The sequence below is a fragment of the Artibeus jamaicensis genome, unplaced genomic scaffold (genome assembly GCF_021234435.1).
Source record: "Artibeus jamaicensis isolate MK-2021 breed Jamaican fruit bat unplaced genomic scaffold, CSHL_Jam_final scaffold_612, whole genome shotgun sequence".
Taxonomy (NCBI): domain Eukaryota; kingdom Metazoa; phylum Chordata; class Mammalia; order Chiroptera; family Phyllostomidae; genus Artibeus; species Artibeus jamaicensis.
The window spans coordinates 864693-881588 of record NW_026522049.1 but is presented as its reverse complement, the minus strand read 5'-3'; the positions used below and the strand labels follow the sequence as shown (position 1 = coordinate 881588).

At 41.1% G+C, this 16896-nt stretch overlaps 1 protein-coding gene across 4 annotated transcripts in view; it reads left to right on the top strand.

The window, feature by feature from the left end:
* Nucleotides 1–16896, top strand: part of SCAPER (S-phase cyclin A associated protein in the ER) — a 147010-nt gene that overhangs the window by 17824 nt on the left and 112290 nt on the right. For 3 of the 4 annotated variants that reach the window (XM_037155896.2, XM_037155897.2, XM_037155899.2), the window contains 9 exons: nt 752–868; nt 1133–1293; nt 4854–5110; nt 8949–9185; nt 12277–12447; nt 13307–13382; nt 13576–13693; nt 13966–14077; nt 15077–15217. In XM_037155896.2, the coding sequence (XP_037011791.2) occupies nt 752–868; nt 1133–1293; nt 4854–5110; nt 8949–9185; nt 12277–12447; nt 13307–13382; nt 13576–13693; nt 13966–14077; nt 15077–15217 (1390 nt within the window). The remainder of the gene's footprint in view (nt 1–751; nt 869–1132; nt 1294–4853; nt 5111–8948; nt 9186–12276; nt 12448–13306; nt 13383–13575; nt 13694–13965; nt 14078–15076; nt 15218–16896) is intronic. The other variant, XM_037155898.2, reaches the window with a different exon arrangement.

The window sequence follows — 16896 nt, the reverse complement described above, 5'->3', positions numbered from 1 at the left end:
TAAACCTTTCTGGAAGGTGATTTGGCAGTAGCTTGTCAAAAGCCTTGGACTTGATTTGGATAGTCTTTTATCAGAATTTTCTTGTTTTCTAGGAATCCATATCACTTTTTAATGAAAGAAAAAAATTACATTCACTAGATCGAATGGAGAATAAGAGGCACAGAGATTCTGGGGAGGTGTGGAGGCCTGACCGAGGGCAGAGGGGTAGAGAAGAAAAGATTTTTAGTGGGACTGATACTGGGCGTGGGTCCGTGGGGCCCGTGAGGAAGGGGAGGCAGCTTCCCTACGGAAGAGCAGTGACGTGTCGGTGCTCCCACCACATGGGGGGTTGACAGAGGAAGGAGACTTCGTATTGCCCTGCGTGTTCTTCACTGAACCCTCCCCCCTGTGTTTCCGTCTTGGTCCCAGTTCTATGTACTTAGTTCTCCAGGACATTGGACGCGAGTAGCCTGAATTAGTACCTTTGTACCATATTTTTAAATGTGTTTTCAGCTGGGTGTGTGGAGGCTTTTAAAACATAAGGATTGCGAATGTCGTGCCTTTGTGCCTCATGGCCCCATTTCAGTAAGCAGGGCGGTTTGTTGTGCTGAAGTGGGTGGAAGGTCCTGCCTCTGTATCACCGGTGATTGCTCACTGGCATTGTGGCCACCTTCTGGCCAGTGGTGGTTCCCCAGGGGAGAATCGTAACCCCCAGAAGAGGTTGGGTTTTCCCCGCTTCTGTCAATGTCATCTGTGTGTCTTGCCCCGGCAGACCAACCTCGCTGGCCTGGGAAGTAAAGAAGATGTCTCCAGGGCGCCCTGTGGTCGCAAGTCCCTCGACAGACAGAATCAGTGTCGCATCAAATGCTCGAAGAAGCTTAAATTTTGGGTGAGATGAACTCAAGGAAACCTGCTAAATAAGGCTTTTATTACATTAAATTGTTTTCTGCAGATAGTGCACTCAAAGTATTATAAAACTGATAATTCTCTTATAAAAATATCCATTTATATGGTTGCATATATGTTGTTTGCAATTGTTTGAATGAAAACCAGGAGAGGAAAGTTTAACTTTAGGAAATATATGAAAGCGTAATTCGGATCCCAAATTTAAACCCTCACTCGATTTACTCATGAGCAGACATTTTCCCCGCAGGGCTCCACAGGGCGCAGTGGCTGCTCCCCGTCTGGCTCCCACGGGTGTTAGTTGGGCCGACAAGGTCAAGGCTCATCACGCGGTCTCGACTGCTTCTCCAGATGTGGCACCTGCTCAGTCTTGCCCACCAATGACAGTGCAGAAGACTTCCTGCAAAAATGGCAAGTGACTTTGAATCGTTCTTTTTTATGTAGTAGACACGTGGGTATATGTGGAAATAGTTTTATTTGAAATTGGAGCTGACGGCATTATGTATTTGTCTTTTTACATCATTTGCATGATATTAGTCTGTCCTACATAAACCCATGAAATAATCTTAAAACCTATGGGAAAGCATAAGGAGATCATTCTAGTCTGAGGTTTACCCTGCGTAAACTTTAAGGAGAACGAATGCTTTTGTCGATTTATTTGTGGGATAGCTCCCTGACTAGGAATGGAACCAGTGACCCTTTGCATCGCAGGCTGGTACTCAGTCCACTGAGCCACACCAGCCAGGCGTTACTTTAAAAACATCTTCGGGAGGTTTTCAGTTACTTGGTCCTGTTTTATAGCCAGCCACGTAATATTTACTCAAATGTTTAATATGGTAGATTAAAAAATACAGAGCCTTCTAAAAATATTATTCTTCTATTTTGGCAAGGAGATACAGAGTACAAGCAGATCGCCTTAATTCTGTCAAAGTTTGGTTTGAGGTTTTATTAAAACCGATATGTTTTAGTTTTGTCCTTATTCTTTTTGGGGTATCAACTGGAAACTGGGGATGCCTGCCAAGGCCACTGCATTCCTCTTTCCCAGCCTTTGCCCCGCCCTGTGCAGTGGCTGCCAGCTTTGCGTAGCTCGTTAGTGTCCTGGCTGCTGCCTCCTGCAGGTGCCTTGGCACGCCACCCCGCGGGTGCAGCGCTTGGCCGTTGTCAGACTTCTGAGGGAAGATGGAAGGCAGACTTTGGGCCGCCTGTCCTGCAGCTGCCCCTCTTCAGGAGTCTTGCCTCTGAAGTCCCAGTTGCTTCATACTCACGGAATTCCAGTGTCTGTGACAGCCAGACCGGACTGCTGTCTCCGCGGGGGCTTGCTTCCCCGCCCTGAGAGTTCCAAGTGTCTTCAGGGAGCATTCTGGGCTGAACATGGATCTCCTGTGCTTGTGCTTCCCTTTTCTTGGGGATATAGTTTCTCAACTCTGGCCTCTATTGCTTGCTTTCCAGTGGCTTTAAATAGTTCATTTCTATATTTTGTCTAGCTTTTATAGTTTGGAGGAAAGATGGTTAATTTTGATATGGCCACTCTGTCATGGCTGTAACTACAGAATCCATATGCAAACCCACGTCGAAGGCCCTGGCTGAGCGGCTTATTTGGTTAGAGCCCAGGCTGAGGGTTCGATCTCTGGTGCGAGCACACACAAGAAAGCAGCAAAAAGTGGAACAACAAATTGATGGTTTCTCTCTTTCTCTCCCCCTCTCCCCCCGTTCCTCTCTCTCTCAAAGCAATATAAAAAACTTTGTGAAAAGCACACACATGGGACATTTACCAAAATTGACACATGCTGAGCCATGACAGGTTTCAACAAATTTCAGATGATTGAATCCATTCTGTCTTTTCCGAACACAGTGGAAGTAAGGTAGAAAGCAATAACAAAAAGATAATCATACAATTGTAAAGTTTTTTGAAGTTAAAAATGGATGAAAACGGAACACAGACAAGATAGCATATAATTTAATTTTTTGTTACCACAGTGATGTTGTTGTATTTAAAGTTTTTTCCTATTAAAGACTTTGAGTATTTATAGGAGAAATGATATAGTGTTTAGGATTTGCTTTAAAATATTTCAGTAGTAACAATTTGGAACGGAAAATAGAAGGAATTAGAGTGGAAGAATGTTAGCAACTGTGGAAGCAGGACGGGTAGACCATGGTGTTCATAATACCATGTCTCTGCACTGTGCATTTGAAACTCGTCAGAATAAAAAATTTTAAAAACTCAAAACAATTTTAAACATATTTTCCCTTTAGAGATTTCAAAGTCCAAATGTTTGAAGTAAAATAGTACAGGTTCTGTGTAATATTTATTTTAAAATATAATACACAAAATGTAATATAGTTATTATATTTTTAAATAGGATTATGAGTAATGAGCATTTTATAAATATTTTTTGAAATAAAATTTCTTCCTTTTAGTGAATCACGTGATACACACCCCCAGAATTCAGTTTTCCCCATCCTGTGTTAGCGTGTAGCGTTGTCACTGTATTTTACTCAGTCGTGCTGACAGGCATCTCTCATGGGGGCTGTCATTTCCATTTCTCTAGTGACTAATGACACTGAATTTCTCTCATGTGCTTATTTGCCATTGTGTGCCCTCTTCAGTGAAATGTTTGGTCATGTCTTTTACCCATTTCCTACTTGGATAGTTTGTAATGAGGCTGTTGACTTTTGAGTGTTCTTTATATATTCTAGACATTAGTCCTAACTGGGATATTTTCTACCAGTTTGTCGTTTGCTTTTTCATTCTCCTCACAAAGTCTTTTGAAGACAAAACCTTTTAATTTTGAGGAGGTCCCTGACCTCCTCAGGGATCATGTGTGTGGTGTCAGCTGTAGGAACTCACTGTCTAGCCATAGGTTGAAAAGTTATTCCTTTTGTGTTTCCTACAAGTTTGAAGTGACTTAGCATGGGTGTCCTAGCATTTACTTCTTAGTTTTATGTCTTTCAGTAAGTTTGGGAAGTTTTCAGCCATTCTTCAAGTACCGATTAGTCCTGCACTCCCTCCCTTTCCCCTCTGGAGCTCCGGGAACAGGTCCCTGAAACACTTTCCCAGAAAATCCGAGGCAGCTTCTGGTGGCATCAGGTCAGCTCCCCTCTGGCCCCACTGATGCCGGGAGGGGCAGACTGAAGGGAGCTCTGGCCTCCTCTTGGGTGCAGGGCAGGGTGGACCTTCGCTCCCTGCTGGGCGGCGCTGACGTGAGGGAAGTAGGTCAGAACGCCACTCAGTCTTCCTGCCCCCACTGTGTTCGGCAGGGGGGGTGTTAAATTTTAAAGTAGATAATTTAATATAGCAGAGTTCTATTCTTTTTATTTTTTGAAAGTTTTTATTTATATATTTTTAGAGAGGGGAAGGGAAGGAGAGAGAGGCAGAGAAACATCAATGTGTGTGTGTCTCTTGCACGCTCCTACTGGGGACCTGGCCTACAACCCAGGCATGTGCCCTGACTGGGAATCAAACTGGTGACCCTTTGGTTCACAGGCCAGCACTCAGTCCACTGAGCCCCACCAGTCAGGGCCTGAAACTCTGTTTGTCTCAGTTTCCTTACTGCTGAAACGGGGATGATAGTACGCATAGGGTGTAAGTGGAGGTTGGAAGTGTTATTGTGTAGAGCCCTTAGAAGAGGGCAGGCACACTGCACACTGTGCACTGAGTAAACCTTGTGGCATTAAGTCTAAATCTAAATCTCAGTTCTGTTGTATGTAAAATAGGGATGATTTTAAAAAAATGTTTGTCGAGGATTAATCTCGACCTCACAGTGTAGTCAGAGGGATGAGGTTCAGTGTGTGTGTGTGTGTGTGTGTGTGTGTAGACCTACACACGATACATCCTGCATAATAATTAGTGTCATGTTAGTATATTACTTATATGTATTGGGAATTATATTAAAATATTTTTAACTTATAGCATTTTGAAAGTTTTTACCATCTAAAGAGTTCTGTATCATTTTCTTCCCTCAATGGCACAGAACGGAAAGACGCTGAAGGGTGGGAGACGGTGCAGAGAGGAAGGCCTGTGCGCTCCCGGTCGGCAGCAGCTGTGCCCAAGGTTTCAGCGCCAGCCTCGAGGTCAAAGGACGACAGTGACAAGGAAAACGCAGGGCTTTCACCGGAGGGCAGCGTGCACAGAGGTGGACTCGTCGGAGACGGGCCGCATCAGGCTGTGGACTCCCGGCCCAGAGACTCCTCACACTCGTGCGACCGTCCTCTGGCTGAGAGAACCCAGGTAGTGCATTCCGGAAGTCCTTGTGCTGAATTTTCATAAGGGATACGTGTATGCCGGGCTGTCTCATTTTTCTCCTTCATTTTTAACTTTTTATTGTGAAAAATTTCAAATCTACAGAACAGTTGCTGGTCTAGAACAGCGAACCCTCCTATGCGCTTTACCCGGATTCATAGGTGCACGTTTTGCTGTGTGTTTTCTCTCTGTTTACGTGTCACACAGACGTGCTGCACGCGTGAGGTCTGCACATGTGAGGACAACGTGCAGCATCACAGCCCCTCCCCTTCCGGCGCCACAGCCAGTGTCTCTGAGGGAAAGGAAAGCTTTTATGGAACCACATTATAATTATAAAACTGAGGCAATTTGACAGTTACATGATATTATTACCTTACAGTAGATACTCAGAATTTTCCAGTTCTCCCAGTAATTTCTTACTGAATTTTCCCCCCAATCCAGGGTCCAGTCTGGAATCACACATGGTGTTTGGCCTTGTTTCTGTAGTATCGGTCTATCTTTGTTTTCTATGACATTAATATTTTGAAGACTACATTGCAGTTTTCTTTGTAGAATGTCCTTTAGTTTGTTTGCTCATTATTCAGTTTAGCTTATGCAGTTTTAAAAAACTGAAAAAAATTTCAATTATGGATGTGCAATATTATGTGAGTTTCAGGTGCGCCACCTAGTGATGAGACATTTGTGTACCTGACGCAGTGCCCCCACTAAGTCCAGCGCCCCTGACGCCACACACGGCCACTGCGGTGTCCCTCCCCATGCTGCCCACGCCCCACTCCACGGAGCACACGCAGCTGGGACAGAAGCACGGTGGTTGTCCCGAGCGTGGCTTCGGGAGGCCTCTGTCGTCGGTGTGGCCCTGTCCGCTGCTGACGTGGACGCCCGGGTCTCCATGGTGGCCTCTTGCTTTGCTTGGACTGGTTCTTAAACGCTGAGGAAAGTCAGGGTCATTTTCAACCTGTTCTGCTTCTGCTTCCTGCAGGTCAGATGTGGCGTGCTTTGCTGATATTTCATATAATTTTTTAAAATTAATATTTTTAGTATTTTGTTACTCCATTTGAATTTTGTACTTGTTTGACGAAGGGATGCATTATTTGTTTTTTTTACGTGATATTTTCTTGTATTTTTTACATTACTATGTATCCCCCTCTACCCTCTTCCACCTCCACCAGGAATGCACTTTAAAAAAATATTTTATTTATTTACTTATTTTCAGAGAGGGGAAGGGAAGGAGAGAGGGAGAGTAATATCAATGTGTGGTTGCCTCTCATGTGTCCCCCACTGGGAACTGGCCTGCAACCCAGGCATGTGCCCTGACTGGGAATTGAACCTCAGTCCTTTGCTTCACAGGCCTGCACTCAATCCACTAAGCTACACCAGCCAGGGCTAGGAATGCATTTTTTTGATACTTTTTTGCATCACGATTCATGCTCTATGAGTTTTTATATAAAATGTTTAATGAAATATGAGTTATTTTTTAATATGACATGTACTAAGTAAACAAGTTGTAAAATAGTTGTGATATTTCTCAGTCTGGAATAGTCTTCTGCTTTTAAAAATCTCTTCTTTTACCTGTAGGACATTTACTTTTATTGGAAACTATACTCAACTTCAGTGTTTTTCTTTTTTTTTAAATTTTATTATTTTTAAAGGATTTTAAAAATTGATTTTAGAGAGAGAGGAAGGGAGAAAGAGAGAGGGAGGAACACTGATTTGTTGTTCCAGTTACCTGTGCTTTCATTGGTTAATTCTCGTATGTGCCCTAACTGGGAATTGAACCTGCAATCTTGGTGAGTCGGGACAATGCTCTAAGCAACTGAACTGCTGAGCTAGGGCTGCATGTTTTCCTTCTTAATGATGATAATGTTTCTTAATCCTACATCGTTTGTGATGTTCTGTAACTCTTTGATGTCCGTATGTTTTATACCCACTTGAGGTTAGAAACTCCTTGTAGGCAGTGTTTTATGTTGTCTTTTAATTTCCCACAATATGGAATGGAGCCCTAGATACATAGGAAATAATCAGTAGTTGTTGACTGTAACTTGAAGAAACTTTTTAATATAGGTTAAGTTAATTTAAAAATACTTTTTATATCTCTTAACAGGCATCCAGCATTTTTGCTCATGTGTGTTTTAGCTGTAAATTTTAATAATGTAAAACTTCTGCTGGTTTAGTATAACAAAAATCTTCTGTGATTTTGGAACTTGAGGAATAATCCATACATAAAACTCTTGAGTAATTAAACTATTTTTAAAATATTTCAGTATAAAAGTTCACAGCTGATGGTGGTCAAGCTAACAATAATATTTGTTTTCTCTACTGCCATTCTAAAAATGGAATTAGCATAGTTATATATTTTTTCAACATTACTTTATAGCTGGGCTTTGATTTTGTTATATAAAGGATATTGATTTTTTAATAAACAGAGTTGACTGTATTATAAATATCAGTAATGCTTATATAACTGTTGCCAAGGAGATTATAAACCGTGGCTACTGACGTATGGATGATGCTGACAGCGGTGTAAACACCGAGATGCAGTTCAAATGATGCTCCCGCTAAAGTCAGCACTTCGGGACACTCTCAGCTCCGACCAATAGGGTTTTTGAAGTAGTTTATAAGACTCGGCCAAGTTTCATATTTATATAAATAATTAATCAAACTCGGGTTTTATGGCTGCTGCACTCAGTATTTATCTAATGTTTATTTAAGTAGTGATGTGAGTTTCAAGTTCAAAATTTTAGATTTGAGTTCAGCTCATTACTCTGAGTAGAATCGGAAAACACAGCAACATTCTTTCTATACTCGGTTTGCAGGAATATAAAGGCTCATTTCTATTCGCTGGACAGCTGTTTAAAAATGGACGTGTATTTGACCCAATCCAGTGGTGTATTTGATTCAGATCATTTTCTCATTTCTGTTGGTTATGTGTTAAATACTCTTAAAAGCAAAAGGGAGGATGTCAAATTCTAAAGAATATGAGTTATGCAATGAGACTGCTCACAAAATCTATACTGTTTTATGGTGTATTTCTCTTTTAGATCTGAAAATTGGTATTATGTGCCATATTGGGTCTTCATGAAAGATAATTAGAGGTTGTTTTAATGTTATATGAATTTTGATATATTTATATCATCCTTTATTTTTTGAGTGAAATACCCTCAAACTATATATTTGGTGAAAAGTGCCTTTATTTGATAGTAGACAGTCTTCACAAAAAAACATATAAATACCTTTAGTTATTTGAATGTAACACAAAGTATTATGATTGAGACTAGATTTTTTGGTGAGGTATATGTTAAAGTACTCATCAAAAAGAGGCTGGTAAAGCAAAATATAATTACTGTATTCATTGCCTAATTTTTTTTAAAATCTTTACCCAAGGATATGTTTGTTGATTTTTTAAGAGAGTGAGGAAGGGAGAGAGAGAGTAAAAGAGAAAAACAACTGGCTGCCTCCTTTACGCACCCTGACCAGGGATCGAACCATCAACCTAGGTGTGTGCCCTGACTGGGAATCAAACATGCAGCTCTTTGGTGTATGGGATGAGATGCCCCAAGCAACTGAGCCCTCCAGCCAGGGTGCTGTTGCTTAGTTTCTTAAAGCACTCAGGCAGTGCCCTATCCATAGTAGGTGTGCAAATAAAACTTGGGGCTGCTTGCTTATTGGTTTCTTTCTTTATACTTGAAACATACAAAAAGGATGGGTGAGTTTTCTGCCTGCCAGGCAACTACTGCTTCACAGTTGATAAGTTCAGCAGAATCAGGTTTTCTAATGTGGAGTAGTCAGTGTTAAACCTCTGACTCATTCTATAAATATATTTTGTTAGTTCACAGTGAGCACATTGGATGACGTCAAGAACTCTGGCAGTGGTGTCTCACCAGACAGTCCCGTGCGAACTTCGGAAATACCTGCCGTTCACGTGGACACAGAGTGTGTTTCGATTCCTCAGCAGGAGGACACACCTCCTTTGCATACAAACAAAGATGGATCGTCAGCAGAGAAAGTAGGGGTGGAAAGTGAAATGGACTCTTCAGATGTTTCAAATGTGAGTGCTGCTACCTTGGTAAGAACAACTTATCAGAATTCTGAGTAAATACATTAAAGCCATAATCTGTTACTGAGGTATAAACTCCAGTAGTTTACTATATTATGTGTTACTTTACACTTTACAAAGCATTTTTTTTTACAAATCATTTTCTTACAAAGCATTCTAAGTATTATTTTCTTTTAACATTTTATGCTTACCAACATTTTGATGTGATTTAGATGTTTCTCGTCTTGTAGAGGAAGGAAGTGAGACTGGGAAAGTCAAATAACTTGCTCAAGATCATTCAGTTTGAATGTGACTTGATCAAGGGCATTTAAGTCCAACATTAAGAAACGGGTCCAATAGCGAGTCTGCCCTGCATGTGTAGCACTTCGGTGGATGGGACACGGTGTCCACTGGGTCTAGTGTTAAAATTCTCCTCACACGTTACTTCAGGCAGCTGCTGGGACTTGGTGTTTAGGATGGAATTGACGTGCCACCCCCATTGTGGAATCTCTGAAACTGCCTTGGTTTGTGATTCTGTGTAGGGTTGTGTTTTTGGATGGCTGCTTATTTCTGCTCACGTCTTCCTGTTTCCAACTTCAGTATTAAGATACTTGACCTGGATAGTCCAGAACAGGTCACGCTGCCTTTGTTTAAAAAGCAACTTTCAGAGGGCAGTAGGCACATACAAAAAGTTGTTGAGAAAAACTGCTCAGATTTTCTTTTGTAAACGGCCAGCGTATATTGTAATTTTTTCCAGAACTTAGTGCCTCATCATGCAGCAGGGTGCTGTCAGCAGATGGGAATAGGCCAGATTATGCATCTGATGGAGAATAATAACACTAGACAGAGGTGGAACGATGTGGGTTGTTTCAGGGAGAAATAAGGTTTATAGTAATACAAGCAAATACTTAGATTCCTTTAATAAGTAATAAAGAGCAATTTGTTTATTTTAACTTGGGTCTTTCAGTGTGAATGGTTTTAAAGATTGAACATCATTATGGTGCTATAAGTAGTGGGTTTAATGTGTGGGGTAGAAATTGGTCCTATTTACGTATTTTTTTCATATCTAGATATATTAAATTACTTGTATTGCAAATTGATTTCATGAGAATCAAATTTCAAAAGTGGAAACAGGTGTCATACTTAAATAAGTATAAAATAGTTAAAAGTTGTTCTCATAATTTTTAATCATGTATATAAAGAAGCTTGTGGTAGAATATTAAAATGTCTGTGTTATTTTGAGGATCAAATATACACACTTGATAAAAAAATAAGTTCTGCTTTAAATATGAATATTAATGTGTTATTACAGGGCTCAGAGGAATTTTTTTAAAAGATTTAAAAAAATTTGTGTTTGTCTTGGCAGAGATGCTACTATGGGCGGCCCTAGATAAGCAAGCACATCATTGTTTGGGTTCTAAATGGGGGTCACAGAAGCGACAGGAGAACTCTTTTCTTTCTCAGTATAGTGTTGTCACATAACTGGTTAACGTGTGGGAAAAAATGTGTACTCTTATTTACCAAACTTCAGCCAAAAATGACTGGAAGAACCTTTCTGCTTAAGGTCATCTTTTGCCAACATTGTGAAAATCTGCTGATAGGAAACCAAGCCACGATGGATCTGTTCTTTCACATTTACTGAAATTTCAAATTTACTGAATATTTGGAAATTTAAAAAATGCCCTCTGCAGATGTTCATTTGCATTCCACAGTGTGACAGTAGTAAAACTTACATGTGGGTGATTGAATCATCACTTCATCTTTAAGCTCTACTGTTTCATTAAAGTGTTTTCAGGTTTTCAGAGACTAAATGGAAAGGTAGTTTGAGGAGGGTACAGTTGAAGGAATGGGCTCATATGTGAAAGTATTCAACTTTAATATTAGGAATTTTTAAAAAGATTCTATTTACTTATTTTTAGAGAGGGGAAGGGAGGGAGAAGGAGGGAGAGAAACATTAATGTGTGGTTGCCTCTCATGTGCCCCCTACTGGGGACCTGGCCACAACCCAGGCATGTGCCCTGACTGGGAATCAAACTGGTGACCCTTTGGTTCACAGGCCGGTGCTCAATCCACTGAGCCACACCAGCCAGGGCGAGTTCATTCTTCTTACTGTCTTTAACCGTGTTCTGTTATATGCCTGTGACACAGTATGTTCATCTGTTGAGTCGATGGCACATTGCAGTTTTTTCCAAGCTTTGTGTGACGAATAAAGGCACCATGAACATCTCTGTTTTGAATGCATTTTCATTTCTCTTGGAACGGTAGCGAGGTCAATATTGTTGATAATAGAGTGTCCAGGTCTTCTTTATCTGGGCCCAGTTTTGGTACTTGGTCTATCAGTTGAGAAAGGGGTATGGAAACCTCTGAATATAACTGTGGAACTACATTTTTATATGTATTTAGCTCATCATAGGGACTTACCCATTAATGCTTATAATTTATACTGTTTGTGATACTTAATGGAGCTTGTATTTAAGTTAGTTATCATCACCATTACAGCATAAATTCTGTGTTCCCTTTAAAGCACAGGTGGCAAACCCAAGGCCCGCGGGCCGAATCCCACCTCCACCTTGTTCTGTCCAGCCCGGCACCTTGTGTCTACCAGGCAGCAGCTCCGAGCTCTCGCTTCACTGTTAAGGGATAGTTACATTTATACAGTCCTATAATTACATTCTGCCCTTTGAAGGCAACTGCGAGGCTGATGTGGCCCCTGGTAAAAATGAGTTTGACACTCCTTCTTTAAAATATAATGTTTTTTTAAGACATTTGACCCAGAACTTTTGAATTTTTGCATGGAAATAAAATTCACACTGTCAGTAATAATACTTGCGATTTATATAACTCCACAGTTTCTCATACACAGCAGTCTGGTAAAGAAGGTAAGCTGTGGATTATTGTACCATTTTACAGAATACAATCTAGGCTCTTGGTTTTCAGAACCTTCCAAGTCCCACAGCTAGCGAGTGGCTGAGCCTGTACTGGACCCCAGGTTTATCATTCTAGAACAAGACGATTTTATGTATACTATTGAGTATGTGAGTAGAATATAAAGAATGAACTGATTACTTAACTTTCTAATCAAGTGACGATTCTTTATTTCTGTTTGGTTTTAACTTTCTAGTCCATGGCAGAAGTTCTTGCTAAGAAGGAAGAGCTCGCGGATCGTCTGGAAAAGGCCAACGAGGAAGCCATCGCCAGTGCCATCGCCGAGGAGGAGCAGCTGACCAGAGAGATTGAAGCTGAAGAAAACAATGATATTAATATCGAAACTGACAACGACAGCGATTTCTCTGTGAGCCTTTAGAATTTCTGATTTGATTGTTCAGAAAGCTATATTCAGAAATAAAATTCTCAGGGCAAGAAGGACTGGGAGTTCATCTAGTCCTACGTACAATCACTTTTAAAAAATATATTCAGTAACAATATTATCATTCTATGTGATTCAGATATGCAGTAAATAATAGCAAATCTTATTTCAACACTTTACCATTACTAAGAGTTTTTAATATAATGTAATTGACCAGTTAGAAGTTATTTTCCACTTACAAGCCAAGTAATTGAATCTCAGAAAGTTACAACTCAGTATTACTCAGATTGTAATTGTAGACACTGAGAAAGAACCTAAAGTGTTTTACTCTTTCTATTCTAATAAAAAGCAAACAATAACTCTGCCTTGCTGATGCTGAGTGTCCATGAGAGGGCTTTCTTAAGGAAGGAAAGACATGTTAACTAAATGTTTCAGATATTCTTGTATTAAATCTTAATGCCCAACAGATAATCTTGAGCTCTTACACGTGCTCTGAAGACGTCAGAATTCCTGGAGCACTGCTGTACTACGTTATCGTGCTATGGTGTGGTACCCGGAGGCTGTTACCACAGCGCAGGCCAACAGGGCTTTTAAATATTTCATGTCCGTTGTCTCTGCTATCAAATGGCAAGCAGATTTGTCTTTCTCTTAAAATGTTTAGGCTCTGGTAGTTTTAACCTGGTGATTATTGTGACCACAGAAGTGTGCAGTTTTATTCTAGTTTTGAACTATTTGTTAAATAAAATATATTAGCAACAGAGAGGAAAATTTCACATGTAATTGATTTTTTAAGGTTATAATTGTGTTCCAGTATTTGTTTTGAATTTTCCTTATTACATTTTAGGCCAGCATGGGCAATGGAAGTGTATTTTTCTGTGGTATGTCTATGGACTGGAATGATGTCCTTGCGGATTATGAAGGTATTGTGTGTGTGTGTGTGTGTGTGTGTACAGGTGAAGGGATATAAATAGGTGATCTTGTTATATGAATTTCTATGTAAAGTAAATAATTTACAGTGGGAATGCTGTTGCCTTTTGAAAGCCTGTTCTCAGTTGTTAGTTTTATAGAACTGTGGGGTTGAACAGTAACTGTGGTTTTCTTCTTAATGAACAGCTCGTGAATCGTGGCGCCAGAACACATCCTGGGGGGACATTGTAGAGGAGGAGCCTGCCAGACCTCCAGGACATGGCATTCACATGCACGAAAAGCTTTCCTCCCCATCCCGCAAAAGGTCTGGCCTGCAAAAAGCAGTTTGAAATATTCCACAGGAGGGGAGCAAGCCACTCCTGACTGTTAAACAGAGTAGCTACGCAGTGTTTTAAGGCACATTACTCAGGACAGCTCAGATCCATTGAAAAGTGACAATGTTTTCCTAAAACGTTAGACCAAAATTAGTTTTGTGTACTTTGTATATTTATTTTTAGAACTCTGGGGACTGAATAAATTATTTTTGGTTTTATCATGTAAACATACTGTGGCCTGTTTATTTACTTGTATTAATAGAACAATTGCAGAATCTAAGAAGAAACATGAAGAAAAACAAATGAAAGCACAGCAGCTGAGGGAAAAGTTACGTGAAGAGAAAACGCTAAAGCTTCAGAAATTGTTAGAAAGGGTGAGTGTCTAATATTTAGGAAAGTACGGCAGCTTGAAACGGACACTTTCCTCTGGTCTGAGAGCGGCTCAGAGAACTGCAGAGCATGCGGGCTCTGGCCGGAAGCGGTGCTGCCCCTCGGGAGCAAGGCGCCGTCGCCTTTGCTGAGTGACGGGGTCCCCAGCCTCGCCGCCTCAGCTGGGGCCCCGAGGCTCCGTCCTCTAGCTTCTAATCCATGCTGTCCCTGTGCCATTCTTTTTTAGGTGGTTAAACACATAATTATGCAGCTGAAATGTTAGTTTCTTTCCTACTCACGTTGAGTCAAACATCTGATTCCCTGTCATCTATTCTCATCGGTGCTGGATCTGATTCCTTGAATCACACAAAAGACAAGCACACCACTTGTCTTTTACTTCTGTTTGATGTTTTAAGGAACTAAGGGCAACTATTATATCTACCTTTTGTTCCTCTGTAGGCAAAATCCTCTTTCCCTCAGAGAATGTTTCTTAGGCAAATACATGTAATTTTTAGACTTCTCACCATTTTCTAACCTCAGGATAAAACTACTTAGTGGTCTTCCTTGGGTTACTAGAGACATTGGGTCTGTAGGGCTCACACACACACCCTCTTTGCGTTTTGCGTGTCTTCGTAGTGCAGTGTGACAAGGACAGCAAACACTGCTGTTGAGCCACGTCTACTGCAGTGGTCGAAGTGCTGTGCAGTTAGTGACTCAGCCTGCAAAACAAGCCAGTGAGTTAGCTGCCACTGCCACTCTGTCCATCGAGACGAGGACAGGCAGGTGTGGGCTTAAAAAGTTTCATTTTGCTGGGCCAGCAAGTGACCCAGTGGGCAGTGGCGCCGGGCAGGCTGCCCCTGCAGTGTGTTCTGAGTCGCCGGTCATGCTCCTCCATCTTTGCCCAAGCCCTAGACTCGGCCGGCCCCAAGCTGTTTGTCACTGTGCACGTCTGTGAGATGACCAGGTGCGCCGACAGTAACGACGCTGTCATTCACTGTGTGCAGGAGAAAGATGTCCGCAAGTGGAAGGAAGAATTGCTAGACCAGCGACGTAGGATGATGGAAGAGAAATTGCTTCATGCTGAATTTAAGCGAGAGGTGCAGTTGCAAGCAATTGTCAAAAAAGCCCAAGAGGAAGAAGCCAAGGTAGGTGTCTCTGGTGCTTTGAGCATTAAATTAGCTGCCCACGTCCCTTTCCCGTTGTTGCATGAGAAGTTAATGTTTACATGAAGTTTATTTTGTGCCACAGTAACAGAGCACTTTCACAGGCTCACATACAGCTTATTAGGTGCAGTGTCTCACAGTGATCCTGTGAGATACATAGGTGTATTTTACGGTGTTATTGAGGTATGAGTGATAGACAGTGGATAGCACGTGTGTAAAGCATCAGATTGATGAGTTTCGACATGTATATATTCCTGCAGCTATCAGTACCGTGAAGATTTTAAACAATCCCCTCACCCTCAACAGTGTCTCCGTGCTGCCTTGTACTTCGTTCCTCCCTCCAACCACTACTGCCGTTTCTGATCTGCTTTTCGTCACTGTGGATGTTAACATTTTCTAGCATTTTATGTGAATGGGATCACACAGTATGTGCTCCTTCTCTGGCGTCTTTCACTCAGCATAGTTATTTTGATTTCATCCCTTCTGATGGTATATCGGTTACTTTTCATTGCCGAGAACTCCATACCACTAAACAGAAATAGCATAATTTGTTAGTTCAGTCACCTGTTGATGGACATTTGTTTTTCTTTCCGGGTTTCGCAGTGAACATTCACATTCTAATCTTTGTGCAGATGTGTGCCTTTATTTCCTTGAGTAAATACCTGACAGTGGATTGGTAGGGTCTTATGATAGGTTCATCTTTAACTGTTAAAGAAAAAGTTTTCCAAAGTGGTTATAGTGTTACATCTTCGGCTGGCGTGGCCGGCAGGGCATGTGAGTTGCAGTGAGCCATGTTCTCACTGACATGTGACATGGTCACACGTTGTAATATTAGCCATTCTCAGTAGTGCGTGTGTGTATACTGTGTCGTGTGGTTTTAATTTTCCATTTTGAACATATTTTTGTGTACTTGTTTTCTATCTGCATATCTTATTTGGTGAAATATTTATTCATCTTGTTCATTTTTTTCAAGGTAGATTGGTTTATTATTACTGTGTTCTTTTTCTCAACTCTATTGAAGTATAATGAGCAGATAAAATGCCGAGGTATTTAAAGCGTACAACACGGTGATGTGCTCTACTGTACACGGTGAAGGGCTTTCCCGGGCAAGTTAAATGAACGTATCCATCACCTCACCCATTTGTGTTTTGCGTGTGAGAGCACATTGCACTTGCACAACAGTGTCAGCAACCACGCCGCACACTCAGCCTTGTGTCACTGAGAGCCTGTGCCCTCTCACAACTCCTCCGCGTGCCTTGCCCCCAGCCCCTGGCAGCAGCCTTTTTACTCCTTGTTTCCATGAGCTTGACTCTGTTTGTTTGTTTGTGTCAAGTATAAGTGGTGCCATGCAATATTTCTCTTTCTCTGTCTGGCTTTGTTGACTCAGCATAGTGCCTTTCAGGTTCATCCTCGTTGCAAATGTCAGGATTTCTTAGAGGATTTCATGTTAGGTCATTAGATCTGTGTCTTGCAAGTGTGTTCTCTCAGTCTGTGGATTGTTTTTCTATTTTCCTTACAATGTGTTTTAAACACATTGTTCTAAAGTTTTCCAAGTTGATAAAGTTTAATATATTGACTGTTTTCTTCCATACTTGGTGAGTTTTGTGCCCTATTAAAAAAAAATCTTTACCTTGCCCTGGTTGGTGTGGCTCAGTGGATTG